Source organism: Sebastes fasciatus, chromosome 1, assembly GCF_043250625.1.
Source record: "Sebastes fasciatus isolate fSebFas1 chromosome 1, fSebFas1.pri, whole genome shotgun sequence".
Classification (NCBI taxonomy): Eukaryota; Metazoa; Chordata; class Actinopteri; order Perciformes; family Sebastidae; genus Sebastes; species Sebastes fasciatus.
Window position 1 is genome coordinate 3,165,879 of NC_133795.1, and position 17,109 is coordinate 3,182,987.

General features: G+C 41.1%; 2 protein-coding genes across 6 annotated transcripts in view; one reads left to right on the forward strand and one right to left on the reverse strand.

Annotated features, from left to right (window-relative positions):
* Positions 1 to 2,022: 2,022 nt before the first annotated feature.
* On the forward strand, positions 2,023 to 10,271 carry LOC141770504 (EF-hand and coiled-coil domain-containing protein 1). Of its 4 annotated transcripts, none has more exons than XR_012594592.1 (9): positions 2,023 to 3,017; positions 5,427 to 5,862; positions 5,945 to 6,079; positions 6,364 to 6,443; positions 6,858 to 6,990; positions 7,075 to 7,210; positions 8,283 to 8,522; positions 8,605 to 8,688; positions 9,809 to 9,859. XR_012594592.1 is itself a non-coding variant. In XM_074640119.1 (9 exons), exons 1-9 carry the CDS (start codon positions 2,450 to 2,452, stop codon positions 10,123 to 10,125), a joined length of 1,797 nt encoding a protein of 598 aa, XP_074496220.1. In that variant the 5' UTR covers positions 2,031 to 2,449; the 3' UTR covers positions 10,126 to 10,271. The 4 variants fall into 4 exon arrangements, 1 of the variants encoding a protein (XP_074496220.1); XM_074640119.1 differs by lacking the exon at positions 8,283 to 8,522 and adding an exon at positions 9,971 to 10,271 and having other exon boundaries at positions 2,031 to 3,017; positions 9,809 to 9,878; XR_012594588.1 differs by having other exon boundaries at positions 8,283 to 8,688; positions 9,809 to 9,873.
* Positions 10,272 to 11,723: 1,452 nt separating this feature from the next.
* slc41a1 (solute carrier family 41 member 1) overlaps positions 11,724 to 17,109 on the reverse strand; it is a 37,537-nt gene continuing 32,151 nt past the window's right edge. For both annotated transcript variants that reach the window (XM_074640908.1, XM_074640991.1), the window contains exon 11: positions 11,724 to 17,010. In XM_074640908.1, coding sequence (XP_074497009.1) covers positions 16,825 to 17,010 — 186 coding nt within the window. In that variant the 3' untranslated portion in view covers positions 11,724 to 16,824. The remainder of the gene's footprint in view (positions 17,011 to 17,109) is intronic.

Genomic DNA, 17,109 nt, shown 5'->3' on the forward strand with positions numbered 1-17,109 from the left:
GTCTAGTCATGCCTAGGTGAGTGTAATCAAGACGCTCTCTTTGTTGCTGCTGTCAGGTGTGTGATAAGTGGTGGTCAGGGTGGGGAAAGGTATTTCCTGCTGGCAGTTCCCTGGAAACAAATTCATGTTTGACTTCCAGGTGAAGGTCTGGTGTCAGTGGGAACAGAAGGTGCAGAGTATCAGGAGACATTTGACTTTTTTTATGTTTCTACCAAACAGGCAGTGAGTCAGATCCACTAAAGATTAATTCTGGTAAAGGTGTAAACTGAAACCCACCATGACTCACTCTGGGTTGGTTTGTGCCATACATTTATATAATTTACCTCAAAACCTCACATAAATCTGATCATTTATCAGATGCATTTCAACAAGGAAGAATTGTGCTCCCTGTGGAGGAACATTGTGAGGTAAATGTGGCTTGCAAACTGTTTTGGCAATACTCGATATGTGATCCACTTATTTGTAATGGAGATCAAACAACCACAACACCAACATTGGCTTCACTTTCCTGCCTACTGTAAGAAAAGCACCTTTTACTGGCACACTCACACACACTCATGCGGTCAGAGTGTGCACACAAAAGGGTGGAGTTCAGTGGCGGCCGGCCAATAGAGACACAAAAAAACGGCGCCACAAACGTTCTCATTTTACAGCTAAACCGTGCACTACAAGATGATTCTGAGAACATCTGAGGAGAGAAATAGGCATTAACGTAACAGAATATTGATTCATGTTTGATCAGCGCTGCCTAGTTTGACCGTTTGGTCGGAGTTCGCGAGTGATTGACAGCCGGCTCTCATAGACGGCAGATGGACAGCAGACCTCAGATCAGCTCTTACTGCTTGTTTTTCCTCCGGTCTGTGAAATCTTGCAGATGTCGTTAGGAGCACCTGAGGACACAGAGGAACATGATTTTTTTCAGGTTAGCTGTTTCATGTACTACTGTCACGATATAGCGATTTAGCGTTTTATAGAAATAACTTTTCTTAATCATATTTGCTCCAATCTCGCCTACTTCAGCTTTAAAGTACCAAACATAAAAGTACACATTATGCAGAATAATGTATATTATTGGATTACACTTATTGATGCATTAATGTGTTCATCACTTTAATGTTGCAGCTGGTAAAGGTGAAGCACATTGTAATGACTTTATATACTGCTGGGTTGTTTAATCTATAATAATACATCATTTATTCGTTGATTATATTTTGCATTAATAATCTGAATCTGTAAAGTAACTAAAGTTGTCAGATAAATGTAGTGGAGTAAAAAGTTTAATATTTCCCTCTGAGGTATAGTTGAGTAGAAAGTAGAAAGTAGCAGAACATGGAAATACTCAAGCAAAGTACAAGTACCTCAAAATTGTATTTAAGTACTTAGTTACTTTCCACCACTGAGTACATGTTATACTGTTGTGTTTTTCTAAGCATTCTTTATTCTTCCTGTTGGAATAAAATAATTGTTGATTATTTAACTGAAAAGTAGTAATGTGTTTTTGATGCCTTCACTTGTTTTGCATCAAATCATACCAGGATGTTTGCTGAAATTGATTGGATGTGGCACCATAGCCCTATAGAAACATTTCCACCAGCCGCCACTGATAAAGGTGTAGAGGGAAACCCACCATGACTCACTCTGGATTGGTTTATGCCATAAAACGATATCATTTACCTCAAAAACTCACATAAATCTGATCATTTATCAGATACATTTCAACAAAGAAGAATTGTGCTCCCTGTGGAGGAACATTGTGAGGTAGATGTGCAAACTGTTTTGGCAATACTTGATATGTATATAGTATGTCGAAAAATAGTATGTCGAAAATTTCATGAAAAAAGTCATAGTATAGTATGTAGAAAATGTTATGAGAAAAAGTCATGTATCTGATGATACACTACTGTTGATGCGTCCTGTGCCCAATTGTCCTGAAATGTCACAACCCAGGCAACCCTCCCACAAACTCTGAGAACCCCCACCTGCCAATTCTCAACCACTCCAAACAACAAGGTGAATTTCGTGGAAGTGCTCACCACCTATCGGGACATGGGACAGATTTAAACACCACGTCCTGTGTTTTTTGATTTTGTGATCCACTTATTTGTAATGGAGATCAAACAACCACAGCACCAACATTGGTTTCACTTTCCTGCCAACTGTAAGAAAAACACCTTTTACTGGCACACTCACACACACACACTCATGCGGTCAGAGTGTGCACACAAAAGGGTGGAGTCGATACAGTGGAGTGTTTTTTTTCTCACCCGAGGGGATCAGATCTCGACTTGATGATCCGGGAAGGAATCCAAAGGGAGGTTTCCAGGGAATTACGCAGCGTCAAACCAGCAGGGATGTGTTTCAGCTTCACTCTGGTGTGAAATCATTATCTCCAGTGGTCTGATTGTTATTTGGTTATAGATCTAGAAGCTAGACCAGTTTATGTTCACTCATGGAGCGCACCGCATTGGCACCGCCGCGCGTCCAGCCGTCTCCTCGAGCTGTGCGTAAAAGCGCTTGGCTCCGGAGCGTCCTGCTCCATCACCACCGACCTGATCCCGGCGCAGAGAACGAGATCATAGTCCTGACTACTGGAATAGACCAGTACCTGCAGGAGGTCTTCCACCACCTGGCTTACACCAACCAGGACGACACGGTGTCGGCGGAGGACTTCACCTCACTGTGCTCCGTGCTGGGACTCAAGAGAACCGGAGGAGATGATGAGGAGGATGAAGAGTTTATGGATGTGTGCTCATCACTGCCAGACCAGCTGTCCTTTAAAGACTTCCACTCGCGGCTCTGCGGGTATTTATGTGTGCGCAGTGTGCGTAAAGGCACCGGAGAGAGTTCTCCATGGCGCCTCCCGGTTACCGAGGACACCGAGCTGGTGGAGCGACAGATCCGGCTCCGGTGGCCGCGGATCAGACGGAGGAAATGTGTGAGTTTTGATCTGGAGAGGAACCGGAATGGACCCGGTAACCGGATGAGTAAAGGTCGAACCGCAGAGGACCGAGAGTCAGGTACTGTAAGATACGATACGATACGATACACTTGTAAATATCATTATAATGCTATATAGAATTACTGCATGTAGATATCATTATAATAATAATACATGTATTTACTTCTCAAAACAGATGTTACAAAGTGCTTCACAAGACAATAAAAGCAGATAAATAGAGTAAAAGATATGATAGCTGCTAAAATGGAACATCACAGAACATATCAATAATAATAGAAGTGGTAAAATGGTAGGTCAAGTTGATAAAACAAATATACAGAATATATATACATAAATGTGTATAAATGTACAGGATGTGTACATACATATATTTATACCCTTCTACTTATAGGAATGCTATCCTAAAAAATTTGCTTTCAAAAGTTTTTTAAAAGTGGATACAGAGTTAGATGATCGTATCTCTATAGGAAGTGCAATCCAGAGTTTGGGAGCTCTGACAGCAAAAGCCTGATCGCCTCTTGTCACAAAATTGGACCTGGGAACAGCTAGAAGTAGCTGATCAGATGATCTCAGACCATGTACAGGCCTATAGGGTGTTAAGAGATCCAATATATATTCTGGGGTAAGACCAAGTTGTGCTTTAAAGGGACTATTTGTAACTTTCAGAAATGCTTGTTAACAGCGACACCTGTGGCCGTGAAGTCAACTAAAGTCAGCGTCCTGTTGCTCGCGCTTGTGCTCGCTCTAAATGGACATGAACGAGCATCGCTCAACACAGTGAGTCTACACACGTCAGCTAAAAGCACAATATCACTCTATATTTCAGCTGCTTGGCAGTAATGTGAGCTGACCAGACGAAGGTCTCTCCATGAATCAATGCTGATCCTAGTGTTGGCTTTTCCTGCGTCAGCCTCCCGACCGCGGCCGGAGGGAACAGGGGAGACGTCAGAGTTTTAGTCGGAGACGATAACGTTTCTCTCTGCGGAGCCCCGTTACTTAACAAGACACGGGAAACCTCTGTTGGTCTGGAGGAGCTGCAGCAGTTATTTCTGCACAAACGTCCACTAGATATTCTCAGAGCTAAACTAACTCTTTTGCAGTGTGGAGTGAGCGCGCATGCACGTGAGAGGTGGAGCAAGAACGTGCGCGGTGTGTGAGTGAAGGCAGGCAGAGGAGCAGAGGAGCAGTCTGAACAGCGTAGCCACACGGGAGAGCGCACATGCGAGCGCACATGAGACACCGACCCGGTAGATTTATACGTGTAAAAAGTTACAAACAGTCCCTTTAAAGCCTCCTGTGATCAGTGAGCGGTTCCAAAACTTCAGTTGTGGTGCTCATTACAGTTTATGGGGAATTATGCTGTGATGACTCTGTTGTTACCTTCTAACTATACTGTATAGAACACACATCAGTTCACTAATCTGCTCATTATCTGAGCAGATGGAGATGGACACAGAGCAGTAATAACAGTCCTGAGACAGTGTGTGGTAAGAGAGGAAGTAGTAAGCACCAATTACTTGAACCTATTTTATCTTAACATGTAACCTTTCACACTTTGTTTAGTGTGATTTCACACCTTCACCTTCACCATCTCCTGCACCATCTGTTCTCTCATTCTGTCACTGATGGTGGAGGCAGAGATCAGACACTTTACTTGAGCAAATGTACCAATACATCAATGTAATAAGAGTCCCTGTGACTGACTGATATATTATATTATATGACATTTCTTAATACTGATGCATCCACGTGTACGCAGCATTTTACTGTTGGAGCTGCTGGAGGTGGAGCTGGTTTTATAGCTACTTTATATACAGTCAGGTAGTTTAGTGCAGTGGTTGGTTGCCAAGGTAGGGGTCGGGCCCCTCTAAAGGGTCACCTGATAAATCTGAGGGGTCGTGAGATGATTCATGAGAGAGAGAAGAAGAAAACACAAAGTACTGATACACACAAATGTATTCATATTTTAAGCTTTAGACTCAAGTATTTTAATAATGACACCAACTGTTCTATTAATATTTAACTCTTCTTCTTCTCCTCTTCCTCCTCCTTCTTCTTCCTCTTCTTCTTCTTCTTCTTCCTCTTCTTCCTCCTCCTCCTCCTCCTTCTTCTTCTTCTTCTTCTTCTTCTCCCTCTGCTTCTTCTTCTTGTTCTTGTTGTTGTTGTTGTTGTTGTTCTTCTTCTCCTCCCTTTGCTTCTTCTTCTTCTACTACTTCTTCTTGTTCTTCTTCTTCTTCTTGTTCTTCTTCTCTTTCTTCTTCTTCTTCTTCTCCTCCCTCTGCTTCTTCTTCTTCTACTTCTTGTTCTTGTTCTTCTTCTTGTTCTTCTCTTTCTTCTGCTTCTTTTTCTTCTTCTCCTCCCTTTGCTTCTTCTTCTTCTTCTACTTCTTCTTGTTCTTCTTCTTCTCCTCCTCTTCCTTCTTCTTCTTCTTCTTCTTCTTCTTCTTATTCTTCTTCTCCTCCTCCAGATGAGGTATCAGCTCTGAGGGAGCTGGTGGAGGACCTCCGCTCGGCGCTGCAGGGTAGCGACGCTCGCTGCCTGGCCCTGGAGGTGGCCCTCTGTCGGGAGAGGAGCCGCACCGTCCCCTCCGGTCCTCCGTCCAGCTCCACCGCCACAGTCTCATCTCCCACAACGTCCATCACCCTCGTACAGGGCAAACTGGTACCAACACACAGAATCAAAGGTGCTGGAGGGGACGCGGCGAGGAGGTTGGCGAGGAGGCGGGACATCAGGGACCCCCTTGTGAGGGAGCTGAAGCTGATCCGCTCCGCCCGCGATGGGCAGCTGGAGGAGGCCATGAGATTCAACGAGCGTCTGGAGGAGGAGCTGCGGTGGGCGTACCAGGAGGTGCGTAAGTTCCACGTGGTGGAGTCAGCCCTGAGGAAGGAGAACGCTCAGATCAGGTTGGAGCTTTGTAGAGTTATCTGGATGAGTGGAGAGATGTTAGAGGGATGGGTTGATGATCTCTTGGATGATCTCCATCAGGAGGCGGGCGGAGGAGGCCAGGGAGGCTCTGAGTCTGGGGCTTCAGAGGGTCCGGATGATCCAGGAGCAGGCTCAGTCTGTACCGCAGCTCCAGTCCAGGATCACCCAGCTGGAGGCTGAACTGCACCAGTACAGGTACAGACACTGGGTGTGTGCACGGGCGTGTTCGTGCATCCATTTACACATCATTTGCCTCTGGGCTCCACTGATTTGAAATTCAATGACTAAAGCCAGCAGCTTAAGTTACACACAGGCCACACTCAGTCTGAATTAGACTTTCAACAAACACCACTGCACTCACACAGACTCTTTCTTATACACAAAGGTTCAATAACCCACATACTGATGCACAAACGAGAGAGCCTCTACTCACAGTATTAGCTGATTGGCAATATTTGAGGTATGTTCTTTACCCTCAGATCCTGCTGCACCTGCATCCCTGACCCCGCCCATCAACAGATTTACCCAGTTGGAGCAGCAGACGCTTGTAGCAAGACAGGTGAGAGACTGAAACTGATGGATCACTGAGCAATATAGGGATCAGGAGTGAGTTCTAACCATAGACTGTTTATAAAGCTGGATGACATGACAGCTCTCTAAAAGTGAAGCCAAAACATCTGGAAGGACGGACTTATTACAGTCCTGTGAACGCCACAGATACCAGATTTCTTTCTTTTTTTTTTGGTCAGAGCATTTGATTCATTGATCGCTGTCTGGATGTACTGAGAAGCTCAACAAATATGATAACAAATGTTATTGAAGATGACCAACTCTAGCTTTAATGTTATCAAGTACACCTGAGCTTTTCCTGCTGTGATGTGGAAAAGGTCTAGAGGGCACACGGAGTATTACTCTTTAACTAAAGCTCAACACAATTAAAAAAAAAGGTAAAGTAACTGCTTACTGTTTGCAGAGTGTCTGCAGAGAGCGGTGGAAGGGAGAGCTGCCTCTGACGAAGAGGAGGAGGAGGACAGAGGGACGAGGGAGGAAGGACAGTGCTGCCTGTTGGAGGTGAAGAAGCACCGACTGCACGGCTGTGGCAAAGGGTAAGCTGACATCTGACACGCCGCCGCTGTGGACACCGTCTTCCAAATGCCAGATGTTACTTTTTCTCTCTCTTCTTCCTCCAGATGTCAGAACCACGTGGTCCATCGGAGTCACCTGCACGATACAAAGCTCATCAGCTCTTTAAAGGACAGCAGGGGGCGCTGCAGCCTGAAGGGACAAAACCAGGAGCAGCCGGATGGAAGCAGAGAAAAAGAAAAGGTGGGAGAGAGAAACGTGGTTAAAAGACGCCTCGTTGAAAGTGCAGACTAATGCTTGATTTATGCTCACCACATCCGCGATGGGGCGCGAAGTGTCCGCACGGCCAAAGTGACGTCATACCATCAGACACGGCCCTTCGCTGGGGTTCGGTGCAGCAGCTTTTTGCTCATCTGCGCACATCCAAATGTTTTCTACATGGATGCGGATGGGCGGTGAAAATGGAGAACTCTGAGGAGTTTTGCCGCGAGGACAAATCACAGAGTATAAAAGATTCAAACTCTCCCTTGTCACGATTCCACGTCAGCTCATGTCCGTGCGGAAAGTATAACTGAAGCTTAAGTCGCGACCTGTTTTTTGAAGCTCTGGAAGCGTAATGTCAGATTAGGTAGCGGGGGAAATGTATACACCGTCTTTTCAAAATAAACTTCTGTGTTAACAAGAAGACTACTTGGTTAGGGTTAGGAAAAGATAGGGTCGTGTCTAGAGGGGAGCCCGCAAATTGCAAATTCTGAACTGAGATCTGCAGAAACTCTCACGAGACTCGCTGCCTGATGACCTCTCCTAACTTTAACTATTTGAGGTCAATGCCAGCTCCCTTCTAGCCACTACCAAAAGATCATGGTTTGGGTTCAAATATGTACGTTTGTTAAGTAAAGTTACGTACCTTTACAAAGTTATTTAACTTTTGTTTCACTACGGGACACAAAACACGTTCTCCTGGGTGAAAATCCCCCGACGTCCTCCCTATGTGGACTTTGTCGCTGTTTATACTACCTCACCTGTCTTCCTCCGTTACTCCCGCCATAACTACGGCCACGTAGAGCGTCATAGTTTGAAGCGTAGCGCCGCTGACCGAGCTTGACGAGAACGGGCTGCCCCTTGCTAATAACTTGAGTTTGTCTCTTTGGCTTCAACCTGTGAGGTTTAATTCACCCGTCATCATGTTTCTGCACACAGAGCAGTTCTGAACTCAAACTAGGTCCTTTTTCACAGCAGCCACTTTGACATGAAGTCATTGCAGGATGAACACAGGTGTAATTAATGACATTAATTAAGGCCCTGTTCCATTTAGGTGTGCCAGAGCCCTGGTATAAAGCACGCTGGATGACTGGAATGGCTGAGACGCTAAATAGAACGGGACCATCATTCATTTCATCAGTTACACCTGTGTTCACTCTGCAGTTACACGTCAACACGGCTGCTGTGAAAAGGCTCTGACATTGTGTTTATTGTAATCGTACTTCCACTCCCTCGTATATTTGAAGTTGCTCACCCTACAAGGAACAGCCTATTAAGTGAATTTTAGAAACAGGTTAATATTGAGTCATCTGACTACTAACAGAGAAGTTTAGGAGCTTGTTTGCATTCATTGGTTCTTCATCCTGTTTGCACAGAGGCCCGAGGAAGAGGAGGACAAGACGAAGCTGGAGGAGAAACTCACCGACGCTCTCACACTGCTGCTGCAGTTACGCAACAAGGTTCACACACACACACACACACACACACACACACACACACACACACACACACACACACACACACACACACACAGCTCTTCACTGCCATCTAGTGTTTATTCCATCCCAGTTGGACATTAGTGAGCTACTGAGACAGATTCCTGAGACAGATTCCTTCAATATCTATTATTATATAATGTTTATTTCGGAAGGACACATTATATACAGGAATAATGACAGTACATTTTATTTTATTTAAACTGAACGGATATGGTGAAACTCTGTGTAAGATACATGCCAGTAATTTGAATGTGTGAATTGTTTTTCTTTTTTTATGTCCTTCCTTTTTTAATATAATTGTTATGTTAATTAATAATAAAAAATAATAGAAATAATAAAACAATATTAAATAAATAAAAAGACATTATTAAATAAATAGACTTAATAAAATATATAAATCAACCAAATATTTGTGAGATAATTGGAAGAAAATATTAAAACTTTTGAATCAATTCATTGTTATGAAATGTTTTTGAAATTTCATTATTATGCATTTAATAATATAGTTTCATTGATATCATTTTTTTTATTTCAGTATGGAAACCTTTATTCAAATGTCTTTTATTTCATAATGGCATTTCTTTTCCAATGACACTTTTATACCAATGACACATTTTATTTAATAATATTAGTTTTCATGACAGTTGTGTTGTCACTGCCCTCTGGCATTATTATTATTATTATTATTATTATTATATTACATTATGAAATAAAAAAAGTGACATATTGAAATTAAAATGTGGCATGAAATAAAAGTGTTATTGGGTAAAATGCAATTATGAAATCAAATCAGACTTTTGAAAAAGGATTTTGAAGTTTAAATTTCTATCGTGAAATAAAAATGAACTCCTATCCTAACATTTACTTAAAATACTTAATTTATATATTTAGTACAATTTATTCAGGTGATTATATATTTCATAATGACTTATGTATTCAATATTGAACACTTTGTCTTCCATACCGTTCACCTGATGATGTACAGTATGCATGGTCGTTTTGGGAGCCAAATGGTTTTTCACGTTGTATATTTGTTTCTATAAATAAAAAGTCAAACGTGTCTCTCTCTGTCTGTGTTTAGAACGTGTCCCGCAGGTTCCTGTGGAAGATCGTGATGGACACTCTGGACGTGTGCAGCCGGAGTGGAGACGGTAGGAGACACTGTTCTTCATCTTCCAGTTGTCCCAGTCTCATATGTTTGTGTTGCTCACTGCTAAAAAATGATCCTCAATGTCCCCTCCAGGTCCTTCTCAGGTGCTGCAGGTAGCTGACGCCCTCTGCGTCCGGCTGTCCTCCCGGGATCTCCATGGAAACGGAGGAGATGATGAAGAGAAACCGCTGGTTCCGTCTTCAGGGTGTCAAACCAGCGGCGTCAACCCGCTGCTCATCTCCTGTTAGATAAGCTCCTACTGTGGTGCTCATCCTTTCCCCTCTCGTTTATCTTTGCACCCATGTAAGATGTATTTAAAGATTAATTTTATTCACTTTTTATGTTTTTTATTTTGTATCTATTTAATGCCAATGATTAAATATTTTTATCCGAACCCTTCCAGTGTAAGAGTTGATACAGAGAGCTCTGACATGATGAAACATAATCAATGTTGGAGGTCAAAGTTATGAGTTATTCATATACTTAAGTAAGTGGATCAACTTTAAAGGCGTGATTTAATCTATTTATAGTGTCTAAACTGCACTTGAACGCATCGTTAACCTCATAAAGGATCAAACAAAACACACTAAGTGGTAAATAGGTAAATAAGTCTAGTTCATTTCTTTTAAGTGTGCACAAACCTTTTGATTCATTGGTTCAAGGTGGGAGGAGTGGAACGATTTTAATCTGAGTTTTGTTTTAATAAAACAAATAATTTTAATAACAATTTAAATTCAGTCAGAATAAAAAAAGAAGAAGCTTAAAACATGCTGAGGTGGAAGGTAACTTTTTCAAGTGCTACATATTTAAGTACAAATCGGAGGTATTTGTACTTTACTATTTCCATTTAATGCTATTTAATACTTCTACTCCATCACATTTCAGAGGGAAATATACTTTTTACTCCTATATACTGCTATATATAAACAAAAAAAGACAAATATACAAAAGGAAACCAGCAGCAACAAGACAAACGGACAATTAAAAACACAAAACATCTGAAGAAATAATATCAAGCTTCTATTTGTTGTCTGACTCGACTAAACCAGAGTCCTACTGTATATAAATTGCTGAAGTTTGAGAGCATTTTTCAGACTTTTTTTGGGACACTAATTTCTTTAACGCATTAACGCAACTGGCGATTTCGGAGGTTGTAGCGGGCTCAGTTTTAAAGCTAGAGTGGAATCCATCGGTACCAACCATGTCATACTAGCTTGTCGAGAAGGAGGTTAAATAACGCTCCAAACTTGCGCTAAATTTTGGCGATGAAAAACTCTCATGGCCATTTTCAAAGGGGTCCCTTGACCTCTGACCTCCAGATATGTGAATGTAAATGGGTTCTATGGGTATCCACGAGTTTCCCCTTTACAGACATGCCCACTTTATGATAATCACATGCAGTTTGGGGCAAGTCATAGTCAAGTCAGCACACTGACACACTGACAGCTGTTGTTGCCTGTTGGGCTGCAGTTTGACATGTTATGATTTTAGCTTTTTCTTTTATGCTAAATGCAGTACCTGTGAGGGTTTCTGGATCAATATCTGTCATTGATTTGTGTTGTTAATTGATTTCCAAAAAATAACTATATACACACGTTTGCATAATGCAGCATATTTGCCCACTCCCATGTTGATAAGAGTATTAAATACTTGACAAATCTCCCTTTGAGGTTCATTTTGAACAGATAAAAAATGTTTGATGAATGACACGATTTGTAATCTCTAGCCAATGATCAACAACTGCTTCTGAACATCTGTACTGAGAAAAGATGAGCAGACTGGAGTGTATTAATCCCGTCAGATCGCCGACACACGAACAGCAAAAACAGACAATAAGATGGAGGGATGGTATGAAATAATATAGTCCTTTATTTCCAGCAATTTACAAAGTCCTGCAGGGAGAGAGCCTTCCTCCAGCGTTTACAAGGAGAACACACAGACAATGCAAAGACCTCGACCCCCCTTCAGTGAGACCGGTACATGGCTTTAACATCTCAGAGAGCTGAGCTGGGACAGGTGGAGGTGGAGGTTCAGAGTCTGAATCAGAAAAAGGCTCCATGTGGATGTGGCAGCCTGAAGATCAGCGCCGGGCCCCGTGAGTTCAGGGGGCTCCAGGGTTTGAAGCACTGAGGTTAACAAGGCAGTAGGTGGGTGACGGGTTCTTAAAGGCTGACATATACAGGAGGAAACATCTGGAATCATACGGGGAAGTTACATCTTGTCATTTTGCGCTTGTTTTTTTTATGGGTGGAAATCTTAACTTAACTCCAGACCTGTAAAACCAGCCTCGCCTGTAAGCTTGTAACTGCTGCTACCAGCCCTCCTCTCCACTGCCGCATCATATAAAGTCATTATTATTACATTACAATCATAATCAACTCACTGTACATCTTTTTTTATTAATCAAAGCTAATTAAAGAGACGCTACTCTGTGGCGAACCTAGCTCCTGATTGGTTACTCTGAGTCGAGCTTGGCTCTGATAGGTTAAGGCCATTCTATGTCTTATAAGTATGCTTTCTCCTGCGTGTGTGACAGGGTGTGTGTGTGTGTGTGTGTGAGGTGTGTGTTAGGCACCGTGCTATTCATTAACCTCACCGCGGCCGGCGAGCACCGAGAAGCTCTACTGGCCTTTTATAGCAAAGAAAAAAAAACATAAAAGAGAAGATAAAAATAACAGACATGGTGACAAAGAGCCAAAATGAAATGACAAAATAAACAACCTTATATATAGAATAAATATAATATGTACAATTTGCTTTGTGTGCATCTAAAAATAAATAGACAAAGCATTACTTTCCCCCTTAATAGAAGTATTCACAACTTTCCATTGACACAGAGAACGCAGAACGCCGGCACCTGGTCAGTGAGAGAGCGGAGGGGAACCGATGGAAGGATGCAACTTTTACAACAAATCAAACGCTGTAGAAAAGAAGACAGAAGAAACGTCTCTCCCGGGTGGACGTGTTTTAAATCCAGAGAAGATGCACTGAAAAAACGTTTTAGAGAATCCCTGCGGTGCCCTCTGGTGTCCGTTTATGCAGATTACAGTACTTTGTGCCAGCGTGGAGAGGGTTGCTTCGTCTTTAAAACAAAGCGGTTGTTTGCTCGATGAAATTTACGACACAAAACAATAATCATGAAAAGTTAAAAAGATTAAGGAAACGAGGAAAGGAATAGAAAAAAAAAATCACAATTTTAACTTAATTGACAAGTAAAAAAAAAAAAAAGAAAAAATCAGTCACACCAAAAGAAAAGATTTTTTTAAAAATAATCAAGTTTTTGCACGTTCACATTATATGTGCCCTGCACATGCATTCTGCTGGCCCCTTCGAAAGTCGACAAGTCAAGCATCACATGCAGGTTTCTCCTATAAGACACCGGGCCGTCGTATGTACTCGGTACAGTCACGACTTCCTTTATTCATTCTCCTCCTCACCTGTGAGACCTCAAAGAAAGAGTCAGCTCGGGGCGGCTGAGTCTCAAAGTCTGGTGGCAGATAGTGTTCGTTTGTTTTAGGGAGGTCGGACGAAGGTTAAACCGATTTTGCCCTTTTGATTAAACATTGTCCTCTCAGTCATTCACTTACTACAGCTCAGGCTCCTCCTGACCACAGAGATTATTGTTATTTCATTTTCATTTAATTATATGTGTGACATACGGAAGCCCTGAGAGGAAAGTGAGAAAAAAAAAAGTCTGATCCAAATTGTTTTTCACTGCTGTGTTTATGACTTAAGAACAGGTAAAAAAAGGGTTTTCCCGGATCATTTTTGTTTTGCCAGGATAATCTTTCTAAGTTCTCGGATAATTTTTTTGTATTTTTCCTTTTTTATGTGTGAAACAAATGGAGAAAAAACTGTTTTGACAGGTGAAAAAAAAAGTTTTTCCAAAATATATATTTTTTAAATTTCTTTTTTCATCTCTGAAAAAGGAAAAAATGATTTTCCAGGTAAAAAAATTGTTCTGGCAGGACGATTTTACTTTTTTTTCGTCTGTAAAAACAGGCAGGTGAAAAAAATATTTTTGTCAGGATAATTTGACAATAAAGTGTTTATGAGAATAAAAACAATTTAGATCACCAGAATTGATTTTGTCTCTTGCCTCTCGGGGCTTCTGTAGTGTCGAGAGAAAAAACAACATTTTCTAGAATTTGTACTCTACAGAGTCTGAAACAAACAAACAAAAAACCCTAAATGAAATCCTCCTCGGTGCTCGGTCACACCAGAATCAGAAGTTAAGTGACAAAAACGACTTAGTCAGTTTTAGGAAAAGATCGTGGTTTGGGTTAAAATAACTCCGGAAGTGGCGTAACTTTAGTACGGAAGTTACGTGACGAATAATTCAACTTTGAGTTGTGGTTTCACCCGGGACAAAAAGTCCGGTGTTTTATGACCTACCTATCCACCCCGACTTCCTCCCTACACGCCGTTCGCCGCTCTTTATACTTCCTGGTTCACAATTACGTGGATTATATCAGAATTGATTTCATGCTGATCATCCGTGTCCATGTACACGAATCAATACATCCAATTTCGTGACTATTTCACAAACTGCTGTGCGACTAGGCCGGCCATGCGTGAACATGTTGGCGTTCAGTTGGCTGAGCTCTGCAGGTTGTTTCCAGTGCGCTGCAGCATGTTGAGCCTCTTGTCACTTACTGTAAGCCAACAACAACAACTACCTCCTGCTCCAGTAGAGAGCGGGCCGATGGTTTCAGACCGCTGCTATCCTCACCTGGAACAGCTCGAGGCTTAATAAGACCTCTCTGACCTGAGGTGAGGTCTGTGTGTGTGTGTTTGTGTGTCAGGTGTACCAACACATTCCTAACTGACACTTGTCTGGCCATTTTCCACGTACTACTTTCCACTGTTTCTGTGTGTTTGCTGCTCAAACGAAGAAGAATAATCTTACTCAGGGCGTTTCATAACGGCAGATTTTAGTAGATTTGGCCAAAAAAAAGAAAGTTAGAGGAATAAAATACATCATTAACAGTAACACTTTATAATAACCATCATTTATAAATGGTAAATTGATAGCTAATTTAACTTAATTAAGTTATTTTACTGTTAACAAACAACAAAATAAAATGAATAATGTTTAAGAATTATTAGTAATGCTATAATTTATGTTATTTTAACAGTTTATTGTTGCACCCATTATATCATTTTATGTACTATATAAATAAGTATTTGTTAATGATAACGAAATGATTTGTAAACCTTTAAGAAATTGTTTGTAAACAACTATAAACATTATTTGGATGGATATTATAAAGTTGCAACTGATGATTATAATACCTTGTTAAATGGTTAATAATTGGTTTGTAAAGCGTCTATAAACCATATTTAAATAGATAGTTAAATAGAAAAACGTTAGAAAAAGGTCAGAAAAAAAGTCTGAAGAAAGTTGGAAAAAAGTTTTTAAGAAAAGCCCGAAAATTTTGAAAAAAAACAAAACGAAAAATGTCTGAAAAAAAAGTTACAAAAAAACAACCCCAAAAATTCCAAAAAATAAAAAAAAAAATGTCCAAAAAAGTTAAACAAAATTAAAAAAAGTCATAAAAATGTTGAAAAATGCAAGACGCCGCATGGCCCTGTTGGGGTTTATTTCACAACAATGTAAAGAAATAACAGACCATAGAACGCTGTGATTGACCAATCAGAATCGAGTATTCAACAAAGCCGTGTAATAATGGTTAATAATTGATAGTCAGCAAATTTCTCCACTGTGGGACTAATAAAGGAATTCCTATCTTAGCTTATCTAGTTGGTTTCTGGTCCATCTATCTACGTAATGTTTATAGAGGTTTTACAAATCATTTTGTATTCATGAACAAATACTAAATATAGTGTTAATGTTATAATGTGTGCAACAATAAACTGTTAATAAATAGTTTGCTAATGTAATCAGAATGTAATTGTTATGTTTCTTATCAGCTATGATAAACACTATTTATTTCATATTACACAAACTAATGATAAAATGACAATGATAAAAATAGCATTACTGATTATTATTAATTAACATTTCGTTGTTTGTAATTGGAAAATAATTATGAAACTTAGTTTAATTAACTATCATTTATAAATGATGGTTATTATAAAGAGCATTAATTAGGGGCATTAATCTCAACTGCTGACAAAAGCAGAAGTAAATCCCTTCTTCTAGTGGCTGACGTAAGCGTTTGTTGGATTGTGATCTGACCTCAGATTTCATATATTCCTAATTCTGGAGCCCTGAAATGAGAGGGAAGTAAGCGTGGGAATTACAACCTTGAGTTCTGTTCCTGTTCGGTTCAAATGAAGCAGACAGGAGGGACGCCAAAAGGGATTTTATCTTGTTACGTTTGTGGTCCGGTCCCCCCTGTAGTAAAAATCCTCCTGTCACAAAGCCAGGGTAAAACAGAGAGAACAGCTACCAGAGACACATATGATATTCATTCTGTATAATATGACAGAGCACTTGGTGATTAAGGAGGCTTGTTTGGATATATATTATATATTTTTTTGCTGTCTTGGTTTCAAGTGTTAAAACTTGACGTTTAAAAACGGGAGGGCTAACGTCCCCATTGAAAATAATGAGGACCAGCCCTGCATGTCATATCGATTCATATCAAATGCATTATTATTCATCAACAATTATAATCATTGTCAATAATAGCAAAAGTAGTAGGACTCAGTTATTAGGTAAAGTATAGGAGGAGGAGGAGGAGGAGTGGAGTTTTGTTCACTGGTTGAGGTGTTGAAACACAGATAGTGTCCGGTGCATCAGTGTCCTGATATCCTGAAGATGAAACGCTACCGCCCCTACAGGTGCTACACCGCCAATCAGAGCCCTACAGGAGATTAGCCCTTTTATAGTAGACAGCGTCCACTGTCAGATAACGCTACGTTCGTCACCGTCCGTGCGAGCGTAGAGTATGTGTGCGTGTGTCGCTGTGTGCGTGCCTTCAGTTGCCTGCGTTAGCGTCTCTGTCCCCGATGAACCAGCGCATGTGGAAGCAGAGGGCGAGGAAGCCGGTCCCAAGCAGGTCACCCAGAGCCGTCAGGTAGGGGATGGAGAAGTTGTCGGGATCCATGCCTCGGCCCCACATCCAGTGCACCATCCAGTCCGCCAGGTAGAGCAGGATTATCACCTGGAGGAGGGCAGAAGCAGAACAACACTGTTGTTTACAGGAAGGTTGTATTTTGATATAGGGGCATTTTTTTCAGACCGAGTACAAGTACAAGTATTT

Excerpts from the sequence above, each read along its gene's own strand:
- LOC141770504 (XM_074640119.1), top strand. The coding sequence starts at position 2,450 with ATGGAGCGCACCGCATTGGCACCGCCGCGCGTCCAGCCGTCTCCTCGA. Across the intron at positions 6,080-6,363 it reads GCTGAACTGCACCAGTACAG|ATCCTGCTGCACCTGCATCC; the intron begins GTACAGACACTG and ends CTTTACCCTCAG. Across the intron at positions 8,689-9,808 it reads TGCTGCAGTTACGCAACAAG|AACGTGTCCCGCAGGTTCCT; the intron begins GTTCACACACAC and ends GTCTGTGTTTAG.